This window comes from Toxotes jaculatrix, chromosome 20, assembly GCF_017976425.1.
Source record: "Toxotes jaculatrix isolate fToxJac2 chromosome 20, fToxJac2.pri, whole genome shotgun sequence".
Taxonomy (NCBI): domain Eukaryota; kingdom Metazoa; phylum Chordata; class Actinopteri; family Toxotidae; genus Toxotes; species Toxotes jaculatrix.
In genome coordinates, this window is record NC_054413.1 from 20629532 (window position 1) to 20655548 (window position 26017).

General features: G+C 45.1%; 1 protein-coding gene across 3 annotated transcripts in view; it reads right to left on the reverse strand.

Moving 5' to 3' along the window:
* col11a1a (collagen, type XI, alpha 1a) overlaps nucleotides 1-26017 on the reverse strand; it is a 66562-nt gene that overhangs the window by 38866 nt on the left and 1679 nt on the right. The window contains exons 2-18 of one of the 3 annotated variants that reach the window (XM_041065819.1): nucleotides 22758-22922; nucleotides 22163-22376; nucleotides 19252-19414; nucleotides 12369-12494; nucleotides 10274-10366; nucleotides 8859-8957; nucleotides 7024-7308; nucleotides 5649-5714; nucleotides 5334-5375; nucleotides 5159-5221; nucleotides 3894-3968; nucleotides 3689-3772; nucleotides 2749-2805; nucleotides 1453-1506; nucleotides 1282-1335; nucleotides 415-468; nucleotides 224-277 (exon numbers count right to left, since the gene is read on the reverse strand). In XM_041065819.1, the coding sequence (XP_040921753.1) occupies nucleotides 224-277; nucleotides 415-468; nucleotides 1282-1335; nucleotides 1453-1506; nucleotides 2749-2805; nucleotides 3689-3772; nucleotides 3894-3968; nucleotides 5159-5221; nucleotides 5334-5375; nucleotides 5649-5714; nucleotides 7024-7308; nucleotides 8859-8957; nucleotides 10274-10366; nucleotides 12369-12494; nucleotides 19252-19414; nucleotides 22163-22376; nucleotides 22758-22922 (1748 nt within the window). Of the gene's footprint in view, nucleotides 1-223; nucleotides 278-414; nucleotides 469-1281; nucleotides 1336-1452; nucleotides 1507-2748; nucleotides 2806-3688; nucleotides 3773-3893; nucleotides 3969-5158; nucleotides 5222-5333; nucleotides 5376-5648; nucleotides 5715-7023; nucleotides 7309-8858; nucleotides 8958-9181; nucleotides 9377-10273; nucleotides 10367-12368; nucleotides 12495-19251; nucleotides 19415-22162; nucleotides 22377-22757; nucleotides 22923-26017 lie in introns of all 3 variants that reach the window. The other 2 variants (XM_041065820.1, XM_041065821.1) reach the window with 2 other exon arrangements.

Consider the following 26017-nt stretch of genomic DNA (forward strand, 5'->3'; position numbering starts at 1 on the left):
ATAAGCTTGTTTACAAGAGTTGTTTCTCCAGCAAAACAAAACTCTGTTGTTTGTAAGGATTCCTTATAAATCTGTTTCATTATCACTCTCACTGTAAAAACCTAACAACTACTCATTTCAGCGGAATCTGCAACAGTACAGGGCTAAAAAGCTGCTTTCCAGAACGCCGCTGACCGTATATTTTCAGAAGCAGGATTATGACAAACTGAAGTGCTGAACTCACCCTGTGTCCCTTCTCACCAGGCAGTCCGGGGAGCCCGTCGAAGCCTCGGTCACCCTGAGATGAAGCAGAGCAGAGGCTGTCAGCAGACCACACAACAGCACCAGGCTTCAAACTGATCACTCACACGACACCGCTTCCTGATTCTCATCTGTATTTCGTGACATAAACATGAGAGGCTGTGCATTTGGTACCTTGCCGCCTGGCTCTCCGGGCATCCCCCGAGCACCGTCGGCTCCAGGACGGCCCTTAAAAACACAAAGATTAAACATATACATCAGATTTACGTCTTTGGAATTGTAGAAAGTCGATGCCTGTCTCTCTCTGTTTCATGTCACTTTGTCTAGAAAACTGTTTTAGAGTGTTAAGTAAACTTCATTTTTGACTCTTTGGTGAAACAGTGATGTTCTGATGGAACGGCTCCAGGTGGTGTGCTGGATTATGAAAAGTCTTATTAGTAACGAGAATAATGGAATATTTCTTTCTAATATTTGATAATGATGATAATATTTAGACAAACGTGTACAGAGCCTGAATCATCAGTGTTGGCACCACATCACTTTTCTGTTTCCGTGACAGAGATGACAGAGACGGAGGTGCTGCAGCAGATGAGCACATTACACACTAACACTCACATACGCTTTTCTATTATCACACTTTCTAACATTAAAATCAGCTGATGACTCACAACTCGCCCATGAATCAAGCTTGTATTACTAATTTGGTTACGACTGGTTTATGTTTATTAGTAACCAATTAGGTCAAGACGTTTGGCTCTGCAGAGTGACTGCACTGTGACACTAATTGCGCCCCACATCCGTAGCCAGTTTTCCCGTTTTGGCATTTTCAGACGGATTAACTGCCCGGCCATTGATCCGAGGATTGGAGGCAGCGCAGGCCCTTAAGCACATATCAAGCAATTGTTTGTTGAACTGGAAATAAGCCTCTCAGCGTTTTGAGCAGCCACCACAAGCACAAACAACTACAACAACAAACACAGAGGCATGTGAGCGCGCACACACTGCACAGTGGGAGTGCAGCAGGTCACTGAGTTCACTCACCCTCTTGCCAGCTTTGCCAGTTTGTCCTGGAGGCCCCTGGATGCCACGGGGACCCTGCACAGAGAAGAGGACCACTTAGTAACCGACAGACTAATAACCTGGGATGTGGCCTACAGCAGCTGGTGAGGGACATTTTTATACATCACTGCAGCAGAATCACTTCTTTCTCACCTGAGGACCATGGTCTCCACTTTCACCTTTCAGTCCAGGAGGACCAGGTAGACCCTGCAGAGACAGAACACAGACCAAATATTGACGCTCCTCATTCAGTCTGTGACACATGCAGTTTGCTGCAGATCAGTAAATGACAGAGTAAAGAAAACAGCAGATGGCGATGTTTAGCTTCATGTGCTCATTCTTTCATTTCATCAGTTCATTTGAAGAAAATGAATCCACACATTCCTTTTACTGCAGATGCATGAGCTACCTGAGAACAGAGTCTGAGACATGAGATCCCGTCAGCTCTTATAAATTCCATCCACCGTGATGGTTTTCCTTGAATGAAGGCTTATGTGCAGCTGACACAAACATGGCTGCTTCTTTGGACAGTAAAGTTTCTGGCACATCAGTGAACGGCTACCTGATACCTGTGAAGTTAGCTGATCGCTCAGAGTTCCCATCTGAAGCCCACGTTTCAAAGACGTGCAGGCACATTAACACATCTGGGCATATACTTAAATCTAAGAATATAGGCAGAGGCTTGGGTCATGCTGTGTACTGTAATCTGTCTGCATTCAGAGCTGGTGATTTGGCAGTTACAGGCAGACGTTTCACAATCAGAACATAGCTCGATTGTCTGAGAGGCTGAGTTTTAAACACGTGTTCAGCATAGAACGATTCATCTGCACGAGATTAAAGCATAAACTCCTCATCTCTCCCTCTGGTCTATGTTTCTGATTACTGCCATTTCATTTCAGATCGATATGCTTGGCCTTTAGCCTGCGAGGGGCAGCTCTGACACTTCTTTCTGTCTTCTGTAGGGCAGGGTTTTGTAGTGGATCGTGTATCAACAGGCCCAGGAGAGAGGGGGTGGGGGTGGCGGGGGTGGGCAACAGGATGAAATTTCCTTGGCAGCTGGTAGAAGCAAACACACAGGCAGTGTGGCCACTGAGCCACCAAGTGCTGATGCCACAACATTTCTGAAGAGATAATCTGCTTTCTGCTGTTTGTCTCTAAAATATATGAAATATAAAAAATACAAAAACCACAAAGAAGCCATTTTTATTTATTTTATCATTTTTAACTGAATTCTTAAAAAGCTGTGCTGCTTGTTAAATATTGGTAAAAAGCATTCACCACGACGCTTTGATCAAAGGTGACCAAGCTGATATTGATCCAAATGGAGATCATGTGTGAACATAACAGCTTTAACGGTAAGATACAAACACAATCGACTGGAAAACAAACAAAGAGCCAAATTCCAACAAGCAACAAAAACACAAAGACAAAGACAGAACAGAGACTCACCACTGGCCCTGATCTTCCTGTCAAACCCATCGGCCCGGGGGGTCCCCTCATGGCCAGCTGCAGGACGGACACACACACACACACACACACGAGAACAGGGTCAAATTCCACTCAGTAAAAAATCTGTCAAAAAATGACCTGTATGTCCATTTTAGAGAAACACACTCTCTGCAGAGAAGATAAGTGCGTTAGTATGTTTGTTGTATCTCGTTTGTGCAGACTCTTTATAGTTTGTGTTATTTTGTCTTTGCATGTCCATGTCCATGCTGACCTGAGTGTCTTTTTGTACATGACATAATTAAATAAATAATCAAACCAAACTAAAATGTATGACCTGCAGCAGTTTTCTATCGTAGTTATCTGACCTCAGACTTATTTACACTCGTTCTGGATTGATAGCATCAGAGCTATAAACTGAGCATAATGAAGAAATGAAAAGGTTTAAACAATGAGAACAGTGTCTGTATGTACATGCTTCTGAATGCTGTGCACATCTGCTCTCACACTGTGTGGTGTCTTACACAGAAACAGTAAACACATCCCATACAATGTATATGAAGCTGTTGGTTCATTTCCATACAGGTCTCCAGCCCAGCTCCTCTCCCACAGACACACAGACTTTCTCTGCACCTGTTGGTTTAACCCCCCCACCCCCCCACAGGTCGAGAGCCCCTGAAGTATTTTTAACAGTCTCTCTCGTCTGTCCATCTGTTCAAAGTGGCCTTTTTATGCTGTTACTCTTCAGCCTTCTCGGCACGTCTCCTTTTAGCCTTGCAAGGCCAACGAAACGCGGAGTGCCCCCCTCCCCTCCCCACCAAAATGCTGTCTCCTTCATCCCTCCCCTCCTCTCCCTCTACAGCTGTGTGTGAAGGGAGCAGGGTGGGGGTGGGGGTGGGGGTTTGGCTCCCCGGTGGCTTGTTTAATGTCCTTGTCTACGTACTCTGGCCTGGGAGAGGATGGCCTGAGCCTGGGCTTCTTGGGCCGACACCACTGGACCCTTCTCACCGTCCCCACCAAAACGAAACTGTTGAACACACACAGACACGCAGACATTAAGAAGTCACTCATTATGTTTGTCATCACTATAAAATACCCTGGAAACTGGCCTGGTTATAGAATCATATGATTATATTCTGAGCACTTACTGGCAGCATCAGCATGGTACCAGGGGGCCCTGGTAAACCATCAGCACCAGGCAGACCAGGACGACCAGGAGGACCCTGTAACACAGAGGAGACACCACCTGAGTCATAAAATCACAAGCTAATGTGGTCTAAGCTAACCCTGCCTGACAGCCCTCTCTGTAGGTAACAGATAAAAGATAATAACGTTTACATCTGGCTTAAATTTGAATAATTTCTAATAGAAGGTTTGAATGATTCTACTGGTGCAGATCACTGGAAATCAGAGCACACAGAACCACAACCTACAAACATCTGTGCCGCAAAGTTCTTCTTCTATGCTGTAAACAGTGGCAGTAAAATGGAAGGAAACACACACACACACACACACATCACACATACACACAGCTGGAGGAGTAAATGCTGGAGGTGTCTGTTTGTTAGTTTCATTAACATGTGCTCCTCCTCCTCCAGCACACATAGACCAGGCCTGTCCACCTGTAAACCACGCTGCTGTCTGCAGGCCAAGACCAACATCCTCTCCCATGAATTCTGGTGCCCTCGTTTGTGTGTGTGTGTGTGTGTGTGTGAAATATTATTATATTATTATGGTGAGTTCGACCATAATAACTGACCTGTTGGAACTCACTCATGTCACATGTGTCAGGTATAAACTCCCGTCTTCCTCCCAGAGTCAGTTTGAATCAGTTTTCACAGTTAGTTCAACGTCACTGCATCAGGTGAAGCATGAACACTTTCCACTGACGTGTAATGATGGTTGGATGGTTACGCGTCTGATTTCATGAGGCAGCACTGACGTAACAAGCTTTGGTTATTTTAAATTTATTTGAAAACTATCTTAAAAATCATCACAAATACACAGATGCTCAAATCATCCATTAGACCATTGGCTGTGGTGCTACATGCTAACATTCAACAGTAAAGCCACTGGCCTGATCAGGGGGAGTCAGGGAGTCTGAGGAGCACGCTGGTAACTTTGACATGTAACATGTAACTGACACGAGAGGCTATGATGGTCACACTTTATGACTTGGGCCGGTGCAGTCATTTTATACCACAACATACGTAGAATTTCATGCTATGGATTAAACTAAGGAGGTCATACTGTGTATACACACAAGTACTAAAAGTACTAATATGATTCATTTGACATGTTCTTTGTACATTTGCTTGACCTACTACGAGAGTGTGGATACACTACATTTTCTGTAAACACACATCTTTTAAAAAATACTGCGACTCGTTTGGGGACATAAATAACAACTCACCCTGTCACCAGGATCTCCAGCAGGGCCTGGGGGTCCCTGTAGGCCTGAGGGACCTGGAAGACCCTAAAAATACAAAGCTAAGTCAGCAGACCACCCGCGTGCCAGCTCATTAAACTCTGACTACAGTGGTGTGTCACTGTGCTCAGGTGCAACACACTAACTGAAGCGTACTCACAGCTGGGCCAGGAGGTCCTGGTGGTCCTTCGATCAGCATGCCCTTTAAAAGACAAACACACAGTTTCACACCATGAAAATGCAGGAGAACTTCTCACCAGTTCATGGAAAGTCAACTAATCTGATTCAAGTTTTGGGTGTTTGAACAGTGTAAATCAGGAGTTCAGGAGCTCAGTCATTTTAATATGGACAATATAAATAAGGACAATATAATTAAAGCCAGAGACAGATTAGACAGTTCCGTCTGTGAACAGGATTGTTTGAGAATAATCTGAGCTAAAATAACTGGATTATATCTCAGCGGTTTGGGCCTTACAGGTTCAATCACAGCCGGCTCGCCCTTTTCTCCCTTCTGGCCGAAGGCTCCTCCAACGCCAGCGACCTGCGGTTACAAAGCGAGCACAGAGGTGACACTCTTCACACAGCAGTCAGAGCTCACAGGTGAATGAATGGCAGTGATGAGCAGAGATGACAGGCGTGAAAAGAATGTGTGTGAATGTTTGAACAAATTTCACTCAATCAGTCAATATCACATACTCAGCTGTAACTACAGCAGCTACGTCAGAGGCAGAGAGTGAGTACAGAACAACACGGAGTGAGAGATCATGGAACGAAAGGGCACACGGTTAGTCTCACTGAGCCAGAGTGGACCTCTGCTCTGTGCTTGAAATGGAGCTGTCATTGCATTGCTGTTGTGCAGTGTGGCTAAACAAACTTAACAACAACAGGTTATCTGTGTCATGCAAACCCCACAAAACGATGTGACTAGATGAACGTATGAAGAGAGAGAGAGAGAGAGACGAAGAGACATGGCCCTGTAACACACAGGTTCACACTGAAGTGTCAACGTTACAAATGATCAGATTCAAATAAACACCTGTGGTTTCATCAGTGGCAGCAAATGAGTTCATCTGTGTGGTGTGTTCATGTGTGTTTAGTAGTGGAGGTGGGGTGAGATGGGGTGAGATGGGAAGGATCAGGGGAGGCTTCTCTGTGAGGGGGGGGGGGGGGGGGGGGGGGTGCGTAGAGGGGTACTAAAATTTAACAATACCCTACAGCACACAGACACACACAAACAACACAAAATAGTGTCTGAAGATGTTTCTGAGACGGCTGCACACAAAGTGGACAAATGTCCAAAATCTATACTGACCAGGAGACAAACCGTGAGAAGTTTGGGCAAAGGGAGTGAAAGGAAGGAAGTCTTCATTACAAGTGTGTGTGTGTGTGTGTGTGTGTGTGTGTGTGTACTGTGCAGACAGCTGCCTATGAGTTATGGGATAAATGTAGTGCATACAGGGAGGGATGTCTCAGACAGGCTGCTTGTTAAAATGGCTGAAAGATGAGTGGGTGGAGAGGGGGCGGGACATTTGGGCAGGGTGCAGGTTGGACTGAGATGCACTGAAGGATGTGTGTGTGTGTTTGTGTGTGTGTGTGTGTGGAGGAAAGAGGAAGATAATGTGTGATTACACACTGATCAGTTCCACCCTCTCTAACAAAACACAGACACATGCACTGTCACAGCTGTCAATCATTAAATCACCAATCACACACGATGACTCCACACACAACAGGTCAATGACACATTTCCCATGCCAAGCAACCAACTAGGGAGGCGTGCACCAGAAGACAGAGTGAGTCCCTAACGTGGGCCTTTCATGCACACACCCCTCAGCGGGCGTGATACTTACCGTGCTCTCAGACACGTCGGTTTCCGCAGCAACCCCAGGCCCCACCTCATCATCGTAGTCTGTCGAGGGTTTGGGAGGGGCCGTGCCATACTCATCATATGCTCCGTAATCATACAACCTGTTCTCAACCTCGCCCAAGTCATACTCCTTTAGGTCATATTCCTTAAAATCATACGTTTCTGCACCAGTGTCCAGGTTGTCCACCGTCTCTGGGACAGTGGTGGGCTCCGGAGCCATGGGAGCGGCCTTGGTGACATAAGCACCGACAACATCCTCCTCCACAGCCTTTCAGGTGTTACCCAAGCAAAGAAGGGGAAGTAACAGTGAGCAACAAAGGAAAGAAGGATGTTAGTCCAGCACTTGAGGCAAACAGTGTAATTTCAGACGTTATTAAAGCAGCTGCAAATGAATTCAGCAGTAAAAAATGTAAAAAGCAACCGTAGCACGTTATTTATTCCAGGTACAATGATCTCTCAGAGGGATGAGGTTAATGGCCTGCTAGTGTTGTGTGACCGTAATTAGAATTTTTGAATTGAGCAGCTATTTATCAGCCTGAGAACATTAAAATCTAATCACTGAATCATGTTACTGATTAAGGATCTGCATTAACAGTCCTACAGAAACCTACAGCACAAGTACACAGGAATAAATAAAGTGTTATGGTAATCACTGACTAACCATCAACGTTTGTTATTCATACATGTCACGACAGACTTGATGTTTCCTCAGCCTTCTGTATACGTGATGTACTGATACAGATAAAGAAAAGGCTGAAACACGTCTGACATGACACATGAAAATCAAATCAATCATCAGACTGCAGGAGCTGTGCAGATACACAGAGTTTATCAAGATACGTTCAACTAAAACTTTAATTTGTTGGTCAATAAATCCATTCAGCTGAGGTTTGTGTGTTTTCCTGATACACTCTGTACACTCTGCACGATCCGTCATTCCAAACTGTGATCACTTCAGTTTCAGAGGGAAGCAAAATGGATGCAATTAGACAGTTATTAATGGCAGCACTCCATCTCACCAAATGATATATTCAAAATGCCAGTTTAATCACATCCACACTGTCAAACACTGCAGGAGGTAATGCACGTTCACAGCTGGCTGTGGGGAGGTTTTAGCTTTGTTGATCATAGTTCTTTCAGAGATAATCAGCAGAACTAGTGATCAAAACCAAGCTCATGATGTATCACTGACTGTAAGTGGCCTTGGCTGAGAGAGGCTTTCAGTCCTGAATGAGGCTGCAGCTCCTGTCAACTCTCCTGCCTCGGTGTGGGTAATAAACTCACTGACTGAGGCAAACAGCTCTGGCTCTGCAACATATTTTTGGCTCTTGGTAAAGAAGCACATGTTACTTCACTAAAGGCCTGAGTGGTTTCTATTAGCTGGAGGGCCACAGTGAATGTCAGATGTTTCCAGAACAAGCCGTTCTGATCCATCCAGACAGCCCAAAGATTTTCATCTGTAAAGTAACAGTCAAAAACTAATGCGCCACACGCAGATTAAAAACAAAATCTGCAGCCTCAGCCAAGTTTGAACGTCAGCATGAAGCTACAAAGACCTCTGCAGTGTCCACGGCATTACTTTCTGAGCACACTGTATGCAGTGGAGAAGGTGGGTTGTAGCTTTCACACATTAAAAAAAAATCCCCCTGTCTGCACCAAATTCCCAGTCAGCCAAAAGACACATCCATTCACTGGAACAGTTGTGTCTTTATCATTTCATACCAGGCGCGTCCTTTCGTAAAAATCCTCCTCGCTCACATTTCCCAAAACACCTAACACTGGTCTTTAAAAGCAGATGAGAATGAAGATGAAAATTACCTCATAGGGTCCGCTCGTGGCAAAGGGGGACTGAGTCTGAGAACCATCTACAGTTCCGTAGTCAATGTCTGTATTGTAATCTCCTTCTACATTGTTTAGCTGAGTCATGTTGAAAAAAGGAAAGAAGAAGAAAGCGAGGGTTAACACACAGGCTCAAACTGAGGTTATTTGCTGAGGGGTCCTCTCAGGCTGGCTACAGACCATGCTACTTCTACACAGAGGAAGTTAAGGAGCTCTAACTCCGCCATCAGAGATTTTCCCTTCAGAATTCAGGGCAGGAAGATCTTGATGGGATTTGGTCTTTTCTTATCACGGAAGTTTACCCTAAAATTGCCTCTGGGTCGTGCCGGCGCTGTGGCCTGGTAGCCAGGCATCTGTCGTTTCTTCTTAGCGGCAAACTTTTTAGCAGGTGACTTTTTGGCAGCCAAGAACTTTAAGGGCTTGGCCTTAGTTTTACTGAGGGACTTTCTGGTCCTCTTCTTTTTCATGGAGACACTACGTTTCTTTCTCTGGAAGAGCTTGCGGCGACAAAGAACACCAAGACAAACATGGAACATTCAAAAGTGGAAACGATTTAAAGGCACAATCTGCGACTTTTGCACAAAGTCTTTACCATCTCAACTGTCAGAGCTCCTCTTTCCAGCAGCAGCCCTGGCACAGTAGTTGGTCTGCATGGTGTCCTTTCACACGGTCACCATGTACACCAACTACAAGGGCTGCAATTGGAACGCCGGCCATGTGAACGCCACCTTCAGACTACATGACAGTTGGGTGGAGCGGGTGTTGTACAACAATCGAGGACTGAGCCTTTCATGTGACATTTACACGAACCAATCTGGGACCGATGCAAACACAAGACACAAAGGATTTGCCTTTCAGCAACACTTTAGAGATGAAATAGAATAAAATAGTGCAATAAAATAGAAATAGAGATAGTTAGATTGCTTTTTGCTGCATTTTCCAAAATATAAAGTATAACATTGCTGATGTCTCATAATGTACACAAAGCTTTTAAAGACATGCTGAAATGCAAAAACACACTCAAAGCAGCAGATGGCATTCCCAGTGTGAGAAGGCAGCAGCCTCACAAAACAGACACAAGGACGACTGACACGCTGAGTATATTTATGTGCACACTCAAAGTCTGTCTTACTGAGAGGTCGTCATCAGACACAGGACACAGCGTTATTCAGTCCTTCTGTCAAACCTTTGTCTGCTTCTTTGAAACAACTTGAAAATGTGGATAAAATCTCATCATAAAGCCGATCACTCTCAGCTCTGGGAGCACTGGTGTGCACACAAACATAACACTGAGACACAGACAACACACAGGACGAACCGAGGGACGGAACGGATGACTGACAAAGAGACGCATCACAGGAAACATCTTTTTTTCTTTTCCTTTTTTCATTTACCTGTGGTTCAGAATACTCATCGGTCGGAACGATGTCTGTGGTTCCCTCATGGTAATCATAGAACTGAGAGTAATCTAAATCATCAGTAGTGTACTAGAGAGGTTCAGACAGAGAGACAGACAGAGAGAGAGACAGAGACAGAGAGAGAGAGAGAGTGGGATGAAGAGAGGTCTCGGTGTTAGCATTAGCATGAAGGATGCAGAGAGCTCCTTCAGCAGGAAGATGATACAGACACGCTGCATCTATCATCCTGAGCAGGCTGCATGTTCAGACACTTACAGTTTGAACACAATTCATTCAGTGAAAGTAAAATACATTCATCAGTGCAGCTGCACCAAGAATGATCAGTACAGCATTAATATTACAGACGCAGCATCATATGAAATGCACAGTCTAATGCTATAATGTACCATCATGTATACTTTATAACATTAACATATTACAGTTCACTGATAATGAAAATGAAAAAAAATCACCATTATCATTAAATAATCCAAACTAACTAAATGAGATAATGGTCTTCACATGGCGAACACACGAGTAAACAAACGCTGAAGGGAGCCATGTGGGTCTCTGCCTACAAACATGGAAGCAGATGGGATGTTTAAAAGCTCATAAAACAAAGGAAAACAACAGGGAAAACTGCAAAGACAAAATTACCAGCTGCATTTCAGGGATATCGTCATGGAACTTTCTCACTCCAGGCATGTAAATTATACACTTCAGGATCCACGTTCAACCAGATTAAAGGTTCCTGATTTAAAGATAGTGTAGCTCCTTTTAGTGATGTGGCTCTCTACCACTTCCTTATCACAGAGGCACAAATAAAACTATATAAATATAATATAAAATACTGCAATAATAATAATAATAAGAGATAAAGTGCACAGGGAAGCTGTGACTCCTGTCAGTGAAGTCTGAACATGATACCATGCTTAACTGATTAAACTGACAGATTACAGTATCTGGCAGCACGTGTTTCCCAATTATCAAATTAATTCAACATAGTTGGATCTCAGTTAAACTGGCACTGCCTCACAGCTGGTCAGTGTCCATGACTGTTTTCCCGTCATAGCCATGCAGATGATTTATGGGTAAATGTAAAAGATGGTAGCTCTTAACTCTAATGCAGAAATGTGAGTGATATAATCTATAAACTAAGAAAGAAATGCACGTACTCCTCTGTGTCCTTGGCTGCTGCTTGCACAAAAACAAGAACTGTGAGTGAGCAGCTGGTGTTAATAGACTGTTGCATCCTTAAGTTTTAAAAAGACATTTCAGAGACAGAGGAAGAGAATAGAAAGACAGAAGAGGACGAGCTATCAGCTCCTTTCAATGACTTCAAGTTCACGTCTTACACTGCCACGTGTCACACACACCTCAGGCAGTGCTAATCAGATTCCTACGGTCCATAACTCAAACTGTCTCCATGGTGATACTTTAAAGTGTAAACTCACAGGTCACAGCTGGCCACAGCTGCTGTGCTGCTCTCTGTGCACATCTGGCCACACCTCCACTCCAGGCATCGTACCTATACCGACCTACCTGATGGGAGACACCTGCCATGACATCAGTGAGTGGGCTGTGGCCAGATGTGGACCATGTACTGAGTGTATTTACCCTTTAACCCCCACAACACACAGCACTGGTACAACACACAGTATCTCACCCAGGATATGGAAAAGCTAAATTACAGCTTATGCCTTCCTGGTCCTGTAACACTGAATAAGGAGGATACTATAATTAGATCAAATGAATTCATTCTTTCACTGTTCTCCAGGGATCTGTCAGAACACGTACAGGTGAACCAGGATGGTACAATCTGTGGAACCGACACAAACGTCGCTTCAATCTGGAGCAAACTTCACGATCTAATAACTCACTATCTGAAATACTGCGGACATGTCTGTTTCAATACACTAAAACCCTTTAAATCTCTACACACCATGAGCAAATAAAACAGGTCAGAAACATCAACAGGGCCTGGAATTAAACGAAGCTGTTCAATTCCTCCTCTGAGAGATTTAAAATGATCAGGACCATCGATCGGCGCTCTGTAGACCCCCCGCCCCCCCGCCCTCCCCGGCTGGCTGACCTCTTCCTGTGGCTCCTGGGCCTGCAGGGAATCACCGTGGGGAGTGTCACAGTCTGGGCTGTAATGTTCACAGTAGTCATATGCTGCTTTGGGATCAGCCACGATCAGGAGTTGCTGGATGTCGCCCTGCAGAGAAGAGAAGCAGAAACATGTCAGTTCACCAGCGTCAGGCAGAAGCTGATTTAATCTTCTGCACTTTGAATCCAGATTTTTCACACTCATGTTACTGACAGCTCCATGAGCTGCTCAGGGCTGACGAACAAACGTCGTTAGCAACAGACGGGACACGGCTGCACAGACGTACTGACAGGAGGGTCATGTCTCATCTTGCTCACACACTCACATGTGTGTGGTAAAGTGGCATAAATGTAAATTACAGATGCGATCTCTTGGACCCATACACTTACACAGTCTGGGAGACTAAATTCCCCCCTTGTATGATTAAACAGCTTGGCACACACCCCACTGAGTCCACACTCACATGGAGGAGGGAGGAAAATTATTATTATCAGCGCCGAGGTTTAACTCCGGAAATCAAATAAACGTGTATCATCAAGGCACAAGCAACACCTGCCACAGCCATGTGTGCTACAGTAAACCAGTTCAGTCTGTGAAAAACTGGAAAGATAATTTAACCAGCTTATATCTCTCATCACAGATCCATCATGTCAGTGTGAATTTGGGCTGATGTGCATGAAGAAACTGCAGCACATGACCTGAGAAAAGCCAGGAAACAGTTCCTGTGTATTTCATCTTGTTTATGTTTTTGTAGTCATCATTTAACTGTAATTTAATTTACTCTGCAGTATTTACATTACATTACATTCACATCTGTCTTATGTTTAGTACAACTATAAAATAGAAAATATCCTGCCATGGAACATAACTTGGCTTTGACTCTTTAACAAACAGATTGGGTGAATCCTTGGTAAAAAATGTTATGTAAGAAAAAACAAACATTCATTTTTTCCCTTTACACTCAAATAACAAAACCGTTACTGGCCACAGAATCATTCAAGCGCTGAATCAAACCAATTGTGAACAGCTTTTAATTTGAAGGCTTAGCCCACAAGACCACATGGTTACTGATGGTGTCTGCTGCAATTAGTGTCAAAGGGGATTGTGCTAAAATTAAGCCATCTCTAAAAATGTCACATGGAGGAAAAAAAAAGGAAATATACTGAGCAAAAAACCAACAATGCATAATGTCTGTCTGAAAACCATGAACACTGCACACAGGAAGGACAGGAAGGAGAATAAACTTCCAAATCTCAGACACTCAAACCACAGCGTTCGCTCTCTGGTCGGGACAGGACACCACGGTGCTTGACACCATTCCAGCACTGTCTCGCCTTGTTTTCAGTCACAGCCAAAGCACACAGCTCACTGCAAGACAGCAAACACACTGGAGAAAGCATCTGGATTTTTCTTTGGAAGCTGTAATGGCATGAACCAAGTTCCTGCAGACCGGTTTCTGAACCTTTATACACACTGCAGAGAGCTGAGGGGGTTCTTGTGAGGTGGGTGAGGATGTTTGGCAGGTGAGCACACAGCCATGCCTGAGCCCAGAGGCAAAATCCACATGCACTTGTACCAGCAGGGACCCTATACACTGACGAGCAGAGGAGAAGGCTGGCAATGAAACATGAGACAAGTGTGTGTGTGTGTGTGTGTGTGTGTGTGTGTGTGTGTGTGTGTGTGTGTGTGTGTGTGTGTGTGTGTGTGTGTGTGTGTGCATGTGCATGTGCGTGTGTGTGTGTGTGTGTGTGTATGTGCGTGTGTGTGTGTGTGTGTATGTACCATGCGCCTCAGTATAAACATCCATGTGCTAAGGCTTGTCCCATGGGCAAACAAGCAGCGCTCCTTTCTGTGCGTAACCATCCATCAGCCTCAGATGGACAGGACAGAGACTCCTCCCTGTGAGCCTCCAGGTGGGTGGAACGCTGCCTCCAGGAAAACCTGATTTCTCTGACTGGCTGAATGCATTTCTAACAATAATACAAAACACAGAGCATCTGCACACTGAATTCAAACAGGCAACAAGCGCCCGTCCTGCCGTGTTCTGTTCATACGAAGGTTTCTGACTCAGTCCTCAGCCTCAAAGTATCTGATCTTATCTTACTGTCATGCTTCATTGCAGCCTCCTGATTTGTTCGGGCAGCCACAGCACCTGTTCGTATCATACTGCAGGTATGACATTTTCAGTAGCTACAGTCATGGATACATAAATGACAACATGAGGATTTGCCATACCGACCATGAAAAGACAAACCTAGGTGCCAGGTCAGGAAAGGCCTCAGCTGAGGTGTGTGTGTCCGTGTGTTTGTGAAGGCTTGACAGAGGAAGAGAGATCAAGCCTTGCCCTGACTGAAGCTGACGTGTATTACCTCATGTGTCACCCTAAGACCAACACTGAATGCTTGAACCCTGCCTAGAGTCAGCTCTAATTAGTCCGTGTCTGAGAGCCACCCGTCTACACACAAACAGGCTGTGGAGACATGGTGTTCAACCCCAGATCAGACCAGCACAGACCGGCACAAGCAGCAAGAGACTACTGTGAGCAACATGACAGACACACTCAGTCTGCCTCCTAATGCATGAACACAAAAACTCCTAAGAACATTTCAGTGACCCTGCATGAACAGCATGAACCATCTGCATCTGCTCAGACTCACAGCTCCGACAGCATTCACACGCCATTCCAGCAGAAAAGAAGATTACAACAGAACCAAACGAAGAAGAGCTGACTCACAAGCACAAGGCGAGGCCAGTGAGAAACTGGTGTCAAGACAGACAGGCAGACAGACAGGCGGACAGACAGACAGACAGGCTTTAGAGAGAGCAGCTGGGATGGTTAAAGATGTTTTGTGCTGGGAAACACCTGGGGAGAGTTATGCCGAGGCTCTGGGCCTGTCTTCCATTGTGGACTGCTGAGATAAAAGCCTCTGGCAACTTGGAGCAAAGCCAGAGCTCCAAAATATGCCCCTCCTGCCTACAGCACAGAAACAGGCCCACGAGGCCGTGTGTTAATGACTGCGGTGTCAGAGGTCAATGAGAAGAGAGAGGCTGAAAAAGAGAAGCTGGGTCAAGATCAACAGCTGAGACTTTAGGAGCCATTTACTGCTCTGTACCTGCTGTATGCACTGTTTAGTTATCCATGCGTGGTCGTGTTCTCCTTCAGTGGAAGTGTTAAATGCATCATTAGCATTTGAAAAACATGAAAGTGCATGACGCCCTGATGAAAGTGATAATGTCAAATACCAAAATAAAAAAGTCTAAGATAGAAATGCATGTGATGGTTTGATCTAAAAATAAACTGTCATTTTTTAAATGAGACTTCTGAAGTTCTCCGTCTCTGACTCCGTCTCTGACTCCGTCTCTGACTCCAGCTCTGACTCCAGCTCTGACTCCAGCTCTGACTGAGCAGTATGTGTTGGCACTACTGAGCTCATGATACCGTGCAGCATCTTTTCCTCAACGCAATATCCACCTCAACCTCATCCTGAGTGCAAGGTACCATGGGATATAAATGTACATGGATAGGGTCAAAGGTTAAAGCAATGCACGGTAAGAGAGTTTGATTTCCACAGCTGCATAAAGACGGCGTCCATGTTTTGAATGTTTAGTTTTGCTCTTATGCTGAAGTTCTCTACATGTTGTAATTACAGAGTGAGTGAACGGCATCATGAGCCAAATCAAACGTCACCCTGGGTCCTTTGACATACCTTTGCCCGGGGAAACATACCTTTACTCCAACCATAGCTAACTGTAATTAGACAGCCCCACACAACAATTAGCCACTCCCCTGTCTATACAGTACAATGGCCCTGAACAGAGGAAGAGTAAGAAACCAAGACAAGGCAGAATGGTCTGAAACCCAGACCTCACATTACGTTACATTACATTACATTATGTTACGTTACGTTAAAAGACTGAGTCAAGTTATAGGTGCAACGCCAAAATTAAAATTTTAAAAAAGTCGATATAAAGTAGATGGATTGTTATTGTTTCATCTGTAACAAGTTTTCTTCCATTAGCGATCCAGGCTAACACACTCACTAAACAATATCTACAAAAAATCGATGCGCTTCTTTTAGACACTGGAGGTGGAGACCGCTGCTCCATCTGGACCTGCAGCTGAGACAAACTCAGCACTGATCAGTGTCTGCTGCCCAGGAACAGGGGGGACAGGCAGGTATGAATATGTGTGTGCTGGATTCAGACAGGTAATGTCAGCCAGGCATGAATAGACAGCCTCATGGCTTTGACACGGTAGGGAGGCCTCAAGATGGGGAGGGTGTAGAGGGAGGGGGAAGGGGAGGTGGTGAGCAGGGGAGAATATGCAGGGAGGGGAGGAGATGAGGAAATGAGGAAGGCCTGACGGGGCAATGAAAGACTCCCATTCATCTAGACCAGATCCCTTTGCGGCGGTGGTCGCCTCCAACCCGGGGCAGGTATGGTATGAATGGACGTTTATGAAAAATGCAGGTCAGCTCATGAAAATGAATGTGAGAGTTTGAATAACAGAGCAACCGGTTGTAATGTTTTATTATCATTACATTAGTTATTAAATCTTACCCTGGAAATGAAAACACACCCATCACAGTGGCTTTAAATAATAATAATTCATGGCTAAGACAAACTCGCACCATGAACAATATCTAATAACTATTACTAACTGACAGAGACTCTGCTGAGGTGCAACCAGCAAAACCCACTTTACGGACACAGTGATTTTCTCATTCTAACCACTGGACTGAATGCACAAGGCCGAGGTATTTCCTTCCCCCTGTATATCCCAGCATGCATCGGTCCCTGTGGATCTCTGAGGAGAGCAGGGACAGAGAACAGACAGGAGACCTGTTCCAAAAACCACACAGAGAAGACCCTGTTAGCTGACTTATGGCTCCTATTTTCAGCACTTCCACCGGCCAAACTCTGACTGGACACACTGTTTCATACAAACGCTGGTCTCAGTGTCCTCCCGTAAATCTAATCACAACTGACAGGAGATATGAAAGCAGATCTGTTTCTAAAACTTTGCAGCTAAAACACAATGGTCCCCGGGCTTCCATTGTTGAGGAAGATGACAGTAATCTCAGAGATCAGCAACGTCCGCACAGCAAAAATAAACAAACACAAACGTTCAGCGATGAAAATACACTAAAACCAAAGCTTTCAGTCGTCTGACTTATGATGATAAAACCCATCTTTGTATTTATAATCCAAATGACACAGAAAACAGCCTCAGACCTTCTGTCCCCGTGGTGATGACATGGCATGCTAAAAAATATAGCTTTAAAACAACAGCAGCAGCATCAGTCATTCAAACATGGCACCAGAATAATGAGCAGTCATTCCTGCTGCCCATAAACAAACCAACACTCTCTCACCAGCAAACACAGCCCCCATGCAGCCTCTCAGTGACCTTTAATTCCCACCACGGACCACAACTGTCACGACAATTCAGCCATTGTCTGTCATTATTTACATCCTCCTGAGCCCGAGCCAGCGTCCACCTCTGGATGAACTGTGCCTCAAAGCAGAGTTCAAATCAGCAGCTCAGGAGGTGGAAGCTGAAATCTGAAAGATGCAGATCTGTATTATTCTTATTCATCTGAGCGTCAGTCTGGACTAAACTGTGGCTTTTACTGATCCTGTCTTTGGTGACACATTTAGCAGAGTGAGTCAACATGTTGGACGTCACGTATAGATTTCAGTTACTGGCACAGGTTTAGCAGCGTTTCCACAGAGCTAATGGGTAATTACAGCAGAATTGATCTTTGTCCACCAAGGTTTTATTTATGTTTTATTCATTTCAACTACTAAAAAGGACAAATACAACGCAACTGGACTTAACACTCGACACCAACAGCCAGACAGTAACAGCTGACAAACCACGTCACTCTCAAACCATCAGATTAAACGTCAGAGAACGTTTCAACAAGGCCAGTTTCATTTTTGGTACAATGTGAAGCTCTCGGCAGGAAAAAGCTTCTCTTGAGGCACCAAGTTTCTCTAAATACAAGTTAAAGAGAAGCTTTAACAAAGGATCTGAGGAGTTTACTGAAAGCTCGTGTGCTTTTCAGATAAACTCAGACAAAGAAGCAATAATGATCTACAAGAAGAGACCAAGACCGACCACTTGCACATGACTTAGGTCCAAATCACAAGTTTCCACACTCGTCAGATCACCATCATTTCCAGGTGCCTTAGTTTGGTTTCATTTTGAACTGTGACTGTGGTTTTGAAAAGTGCCCAAGCAGCAGCACTGAACCATGCGTCTGTTTGACCTCCACATATAATCTGAGCAACACACTGACCAAGTTACTCGTGATCAAGCTGAAGGTCTGAACCGAGGAAAGCTGAAAGCTCTCGCTAGCAGTCGCTCTGCGCTGTCATCAAACTGCACTGTGGCATCAGAGTCCAAGATGAAAGGCCTGAGATATCACGTATGACATCTACTGCAAGTGAAGGTCCTCATAAAATCCAGAGAACTGAAGACATCCAGATCTCCCCTGCTTTCTATCATCTCCACATTCCTTTTTGGCAGCATCAAAGGGGGCTGGGGCTGCCTCCACTGGACTAAAACTAAAACCCTGTAAGTCAAAGCACCTGAAGCAACATTTGGCAGAGAGCGCTCTGACTCACGGTGAGTACCGGTATTTTGAATGGAGAGATGTGTACTGAGTCTCAAAGGGTCACTACAAGAAAAACTGCATCATTTACATGAGTTAAATTCACAACGGTCTAAAACTAGGACACCTGCTGGCACAGCTTCTGAGTCAGGTGGTTGCTCCGTCCTTTCTGATAAATATGCCAAAAGGAATCTTAACTCAGTGACAGTGGACATGTCCACACCGTCCACCACTGAACACTTTACCTGGAAAACCTCCTCATCCAGGATCCTGGTGCCGAACACGGTAATGCCGTTGGTGTCGATGGAAGCTTGGTCACTCCTGGGCAGAGGCTTGACGATCTTCTTCTTACAATCTACAATGACAGTGACCGTCTTCTTCTCCACACTGACGGCCACACGGTGCCACCTGGTCAGGGACACAACGAGGAGAAGTGAGCAACAGAGAGGAAGTGAGGAAGTGGGTCACTGAGTTCAAGAGTTACCAACTGTTTCAGAGATTACGTTTGTCCTTTCTTCTGTTGGAGTCATCAGACGGACTTCACTGCCATGGAGGGCAGAGCTAACAACAAACAACTGCAGCCACTGACATGAAATAATTCTGAAACACTGGTTTCTGTGGTGCAAATAAGACTCTGCAGCGGCACTAAAAGCAGACGATGTCATTTAAACAGGAAATCAACAGCATTAATATCATTACAGTCAATGACAAGCCGTTGGATTAAATGGACACCTGATCAGGACGTGTGATATATGATTATCGTCCCTCCTTTTATTCGTGACCCCTGAAGCAGGAAGAAACTCAGGAGGCTCGGTCGTATGTTGGGACTCACCACGGAGGGAAATGCTCTAAGAAACACGAGCAACACACTTATGAATGATACAGTTCCATCGACAACACCCATAGATGCAAAGGGTTAACCGGGGTCGCACGTGAGTCTGACACCTCCCTCGCCTCTGCACCATTTGCCACTGCACTTAAAGACTATTGCATACCAGGCAGCAGTGGACCACATTCTTGCCCCCACACTTTGGCCCTGTTTAACACGGGATTACACTCATTAAACTCCAAACTTAATCCTCCTTCTGGGTTACTCGGCATGACAGACATGGTGAACATTGTGGAAAGTGTGTGTCAGGATCCAGGAAGGCCTGCCTTGCCAGAGCAGGAGACACACAGTCAAAACATTGTTCTGAGGTGGAAGATGAGACCTGGCACCGCTGTAGCTCAGGATGGCAGAATGAGAAGTGTGTACCACAGGGTCAGATACATATCTGATGCCACGTTCATTTCACCGTTTGGTAAATGTTGTTATCAGAGGAGGAAAACTGCCCAATAGCCTTAAACACAGCTCGATCATAGAGACATTCCAGGGCAGGCGGTGAAGCTTAGAGCAAAATAAGCATGCAACGCTCTCTGGGCTTAGCGGTACAGCAGGAAGGATTACCTGTCATTTTATATGGCAGGAAAGAAAATGCTGACTTCAACAGGTTTGAAGAATATCTCAAACTTCTGAAGTGCTTTATGATCAGGAGAAGAGCAGTAACACTGTGTCTGAAAGGAAAGAGGCTGATCTCTTTCAAAATCATATTTAAAGAGCTTATTTAACATAAGACCAACAGCAGACACTGTGCCAGCTCACAGAAATCCTCTCAGTCCCTTTAAAGAAAAGGATAAGGCTCTTTTTCACCTCATCAATGTCATCATTGTGCCTCTCTTTTCAAGCTTGGCGTTTGCTTCTTAGTAACAGTGAATGCATCCACAGGGATCGCAGACTGTACGAAGCCTGAGCCGCAGTCACTGAAGACTTAGACCGGGCCCGGAGCTGGAATGCATCCTGACCAAGAAGTGTTAAAATCCTCCACAGAGAACATTGCCCCTTACAGAGTGGGTCACAAAAACTACACACTGGACAAAACAGCCAACAGGACTAACACAAAGCTGCCTGGGACTGTTAACACTTTCTCTTTGTTGCAACCTGCACATAGAGCAAAGTTATTGCTGACATGAGATTTCTGGAGGATCTACCAAGCTTCCTCCTGTCATGATAACTGTGTATGCACTAGATCTCATCTTAAGCCCTTTTAAGGGCACAAAAATATTGTGACCGGGTTATGACTTCCTTTAAACGTTCCAAAAACAAACCATCCTCTCATAGCATGTTCAGCAGGAAAAAAAAACTTTAATAACACTGGGAAACACTATAAAATACTATTTCAAATGATGCATTTTCCCAGCAGCCCATCTGTTTATTTATTCCCCTCTGCCCCTGCACACGGGCTCATGTCAGCTAAGCCGAGGCTCTGAGCGAGAATTCTGGGATTTCTGAACCTGGGAGCAGATAATGAGGTTTATGCTAAAAGGCTAGGAGCGCTGTTTCTGGTTGGGTGAGGTAATCCAAGGGGTAAAAAGGAAGTTTAGGACTGCCCCTTTCCCCTCCTTCCTTTCCCCCTCTCTAAAATAACAGAGGCAGTGAGTTCATGGATGAGGTCAGGTTGCCCATAGCAGTCCCTGCTGTGCCCCAATAATCCAGTGTCTCCCTGTCTCTGACCTGTCTCTGTGCCCACAGACCCCTGAGGAGATGGATAATCCGGTGATGAGCACCTGTGGTGCAACAATGGGAAGATCTGGGTTGTTTTCTTGGTTTTATCAAGAACAAGTCAGTGGAAATCAGAAAATGTCGGATTGTTTGAATGTTTTAGCTGATGTGGTGATTTAATTCGTTTTAGGATGATCAAAATGCCACTGAAACCACTCTGAAACCACTCAGGGGAACCTTCATCACAACACAGAGCAATCCATTCCTGTTTTCCACAAACAACCAATGACTGATCCATCAAATCACAAAATTTACAGTATCATCAACTCAGAGGACGACTGATACGCCGTAACTGCATCAGCTGCAAGAACTGACAGTGCAGTACAAAGTAAATGCTGGGTGACTCACTAAGAGCTAACACACAGCCTGGATCACGTGCTCAGACCCTCGGTCTCTCCCCTCCCTGGATGCTAAAATACCTTTTCCTTCTGAATCAGCCTCTGCCGTGAGTCTGAGGGTGTGTGTGTGTGTGTGTGTGTGTGTGTGTGTGTGTGTGTGTGTGTGTGGGTGTGTGTGACTGTGTGAGCACATGGGTGCCTGTTTGAGATCTGACGTACTTTCCATCAGCAAGGTTGAGAGTACTGAACAGGGGGTAGTCCTCCGGTCCTGGTTTACCATTCTGATCCTCATACAGGAAGACAGGGGAACGTCCCACCTCCAGGCCCAGCTGCTGGACTCCCTGCTCGTTGTAAATGGACAGCAAGAAAGACTGGAGGCCGGACTTGGGACGCACTGTGGTCAGGATGGAGAAGTCCTCAGGAAAAACACCTCCTGTAGAGACAAAAGAGGAAGAGTGGAAAAGACAGATGGACGGGTTAGTTACTGAGGCAGAGGACTCCCCCCATCATCACTGACTACTACTGTTATGTAATATTGTGGTTAAGACCTGTTCACTTTAAGGAAACTAGGCCAGCACTGAGCATCACCGACATTCTGAGTCTGGCTTAGAGCTAAAGAAATCTGCTTTGCTGCAAACCTTATGTTCCCTGTGACCAGATCTTTGTCTGGGAGGTTTTGTAGCAGAGACCAAAAACTTTTATTTCACAACAACAATCAAAACAGTCTCTGACAGTACAGAGTGGAAACAGAACAGACACACAGCAAAAACATGGGATGCTTGAAAGAGGACAAAGGCTGAGAGATGTGTCTTACCAGGGAATAACTGCGTGGTGGGGGCACTGATCTGGACCTGCTTGGAGACCCTGTAAGCTGAGTCCGGCTTTGATGCTCTTCGGTTTGTGCAAAATCCTGATGTTTTGGTCACTCCTTCGGGGTAATTTTGAAATTCTAATACTTTAAGGACATCCACTGGTTCTTCTGTTCAGGGAGCAAATAAAACAGCACTTCAGTGATAGTATTGACTTTTGTGATCAGCACATGCATGATGGATGGCAGCAATGATCCGGTTTAAATACACGTATGTGTCCTCACCCTGGTAAACAAACACAGGGCAGTGACAGAGCCACTGCACGATTCATATCATATTCATTATTAATCAACACTGCATTAATAAGAAACATTCTGTGTGGTCCAGTGTGGAGACGTCTTTCAGTAAATGATCCCACTGATTTTATTACAGGTCTGAAAGAACAGGGAAGATTTCCAGGGACACAGCAGCACTGATGGCTGTTTACCTGTGTTTACCTGATACTATAAACCCCGTGTATGATTAACTTACCTCTCACAGGAGGTCACGGTATCAACACCAAACATGGGCTAACATTAAATTACTTTCTACACAACAATTTACCCAGGAAATGCTGCCCTGCTGTGGCTCCACAGCCTCAGGATCGAACAGGAAGTGTCCCCGTCAGGCCCGACCACAGAGCATAATGAACAATGTGCCAACACAGATCTACCTCTACAACACCTGGATAGGTTTACCTTGATAAGGCTCACCAGAGCCTCTCTGGATTTTCCATTCTCTTCAATCTGATGCACTTTACATAAAGGGGCCTGTGTGGCCTGGTGGTGTCTGTGCAGACCCATGGGAACGCATCATAATTATAGCTCTTCAGTATAAAACAGTGTACTGACCCTCTGCTACCTGGGACATTTTTTACTATGCAAGTGATTTTGGTGTCACGTATTAAAACACAAACAGGTGCTCACTTCGCTCCACAGAGCATATCAATATCTGACTGATTCAGGCAACATAATGGCAGAATGTTAAATGTCACTAATCTGTTTTTGTAGGGGAAATAAGCACAGCGAGCCGTCTGAAAGCATCAGCGAGCCTCCTCTGATGCTCAACAGCCACTGTTTTGGTTAGCATGTAGAGGTCAAATCACTCTGAAGGTGTCTTTGACTCTTTGATATAAGCGGATATTGAAAAATGTCTGATGTTGCTCTGAACACTCTCTGGTCAACATTCCAGCTGTGGCACGGAGAAGCTAATGAAGAGTTTTCTGCTCAGAAAAGCATTCGGTTTGGGGAAGAGTCTCTGTTTCAACATGAATCTTTTCCCGCTGAATACGAAGCTGCCGCGAGCACTGCTCACACAAACAGGTTGTACGGGATCACCACATACTCAGAGAGAAAGCCCAAGAAAGCAAATGACGATGGAGCTCTGTTAGAATAAGTGAGCGTCCACAGTGTCCACCCATCATCCAGCTACTTCCCATTTAACACAGGACAGAGGAGACAAAGATACAGCAAACTGCTGCTCTGCAGGAAAGCTGTCAGCAAGGTCGACCTGGCCTTTTTTTTGTAGCTTGTAAGGATGAACCAGCTACTTACTTTGGAGAGTGAACTAAGGAGCTCATTGTGAGACCCTGCAGAGCTGCCTTCAGTCCAAACTCCGGGACTCATATGTTCCAGATGTGGCAATTTGGCCAGGCTACGACCCTCGCACAGAGGTGCCGAGAAAACGTCAATACTGGCCAATTCATTAAAGTGGTCAAATGAGTGTGCACAGCTTTTAAAAGAGTGCATGTGATGAGCTGGTGTGAGTTTGCCCTCGGGGCTAAGCAAACAGGCCACACGGCTACCAGCAGAGCTCAGGTGGCATGGAGGGATGGAGGAGAGAGAGAGACCGCCTCTATCGCTCAGGTACTGGATCATCCAAATATCATTATGAAAACTGCAGAGGCGTGCAAGGGAGGGAGGAGTAGAACGGCACATTACCATAAGACATAAATGAACTAATTTGATATCATGTCCGTCATGTTCACAGGTGATGTAACCGCTGTCTTCCTACAGATAACACTTGCTGTAGGGACAGAGGCCAAAAACTGTCTCAGCTCATCCTTTATCACAGCGTACGTAGGACGTGAGCGTCCTGAAATCATAAACCTCCTGCTGCTGCGTCATCCTGAGCCTTTACATCTCTACACAACGGTGAAATTGGCTGGTAAACGGAGGAGGACCTTTTCACCTGCAGCTCCCTGAGACTCTAATAATATCTTCAGCCAGAATGTCTCTCCCTCTATATATCCCCCCTCTCTCCCTCCTTTAACTTCCACCATGCTGCCGGCTAAAACAAGACGGCTTTATACTGGTGTCATTCCAAGGAAACTTCACTGAGACCTACCCAGTTTTTCAAAGCATTCCCCCCCTGCTCCCCCACCCCCACCCCCCTGTATTTACTCTCATTACTATCTCTCCATATGAATATCAGAGCATGTTACCATACAGAGTTTAAATCGTTTTTCTAAATCCAAACAGGTTGTGTCTCTTGAAAGACACTGTGTGTGTCCACGTTTCAGAATTTGAGTTTGAATTTGCAGTTTTAGCACAGTTTTGGTGTCACACAAGTTGTGGTTTAGTGTAGAGGAAGAGAAGCTTTTCTCGAAATGATTCTAAATCTGTGACAGCTTCAGCAGGACAAAGGTCCAGCACGGAGCTGATTAGCTTGTGTTCCTGGCTGAGCACATTAGGCAGAGGTCTCTGAAAATGCTAGCTTTGTCTGCTGGAATGCACATCTGAGCCTGCGCCTCGGGGGCTGAGAAAACGTGTCTGTACACTGCTAGATGGAGAGGGCACCCTGCAGAAACAGCTCCGACTGCCATAAAGAGCTCAGAGGAGAGCGACTGAGACGCTGGAACACAGAGCCTGCAGCACAGGGCTTCAGATTCAGAAAACAGGCAGGAGCTGATGAGTTTGGAAAGGTGACAGTTTCAGTCTGGTATCATCTGAGCACGTTGTAATCCAGAAACAAAGGACTGGATAAATGAATAAAAAGTGACATACACTGGTCTGAATATGAGCTGCAGCTGCACTAAAGTTTATTTAACTCCAACTTTAGTGATTTCTTGCTTTAACTTCACTAATTATTTGGATAAAAAGTTTGGAACATCTAACTACACATGCATATAAAACCTTTTCAAAACCCACAACATAAACTGAGATGCTCATAAAAGTTATATGGATCTCACTCAAAAAAACAAGGCTGAATTTCCCTCCTGCAAACA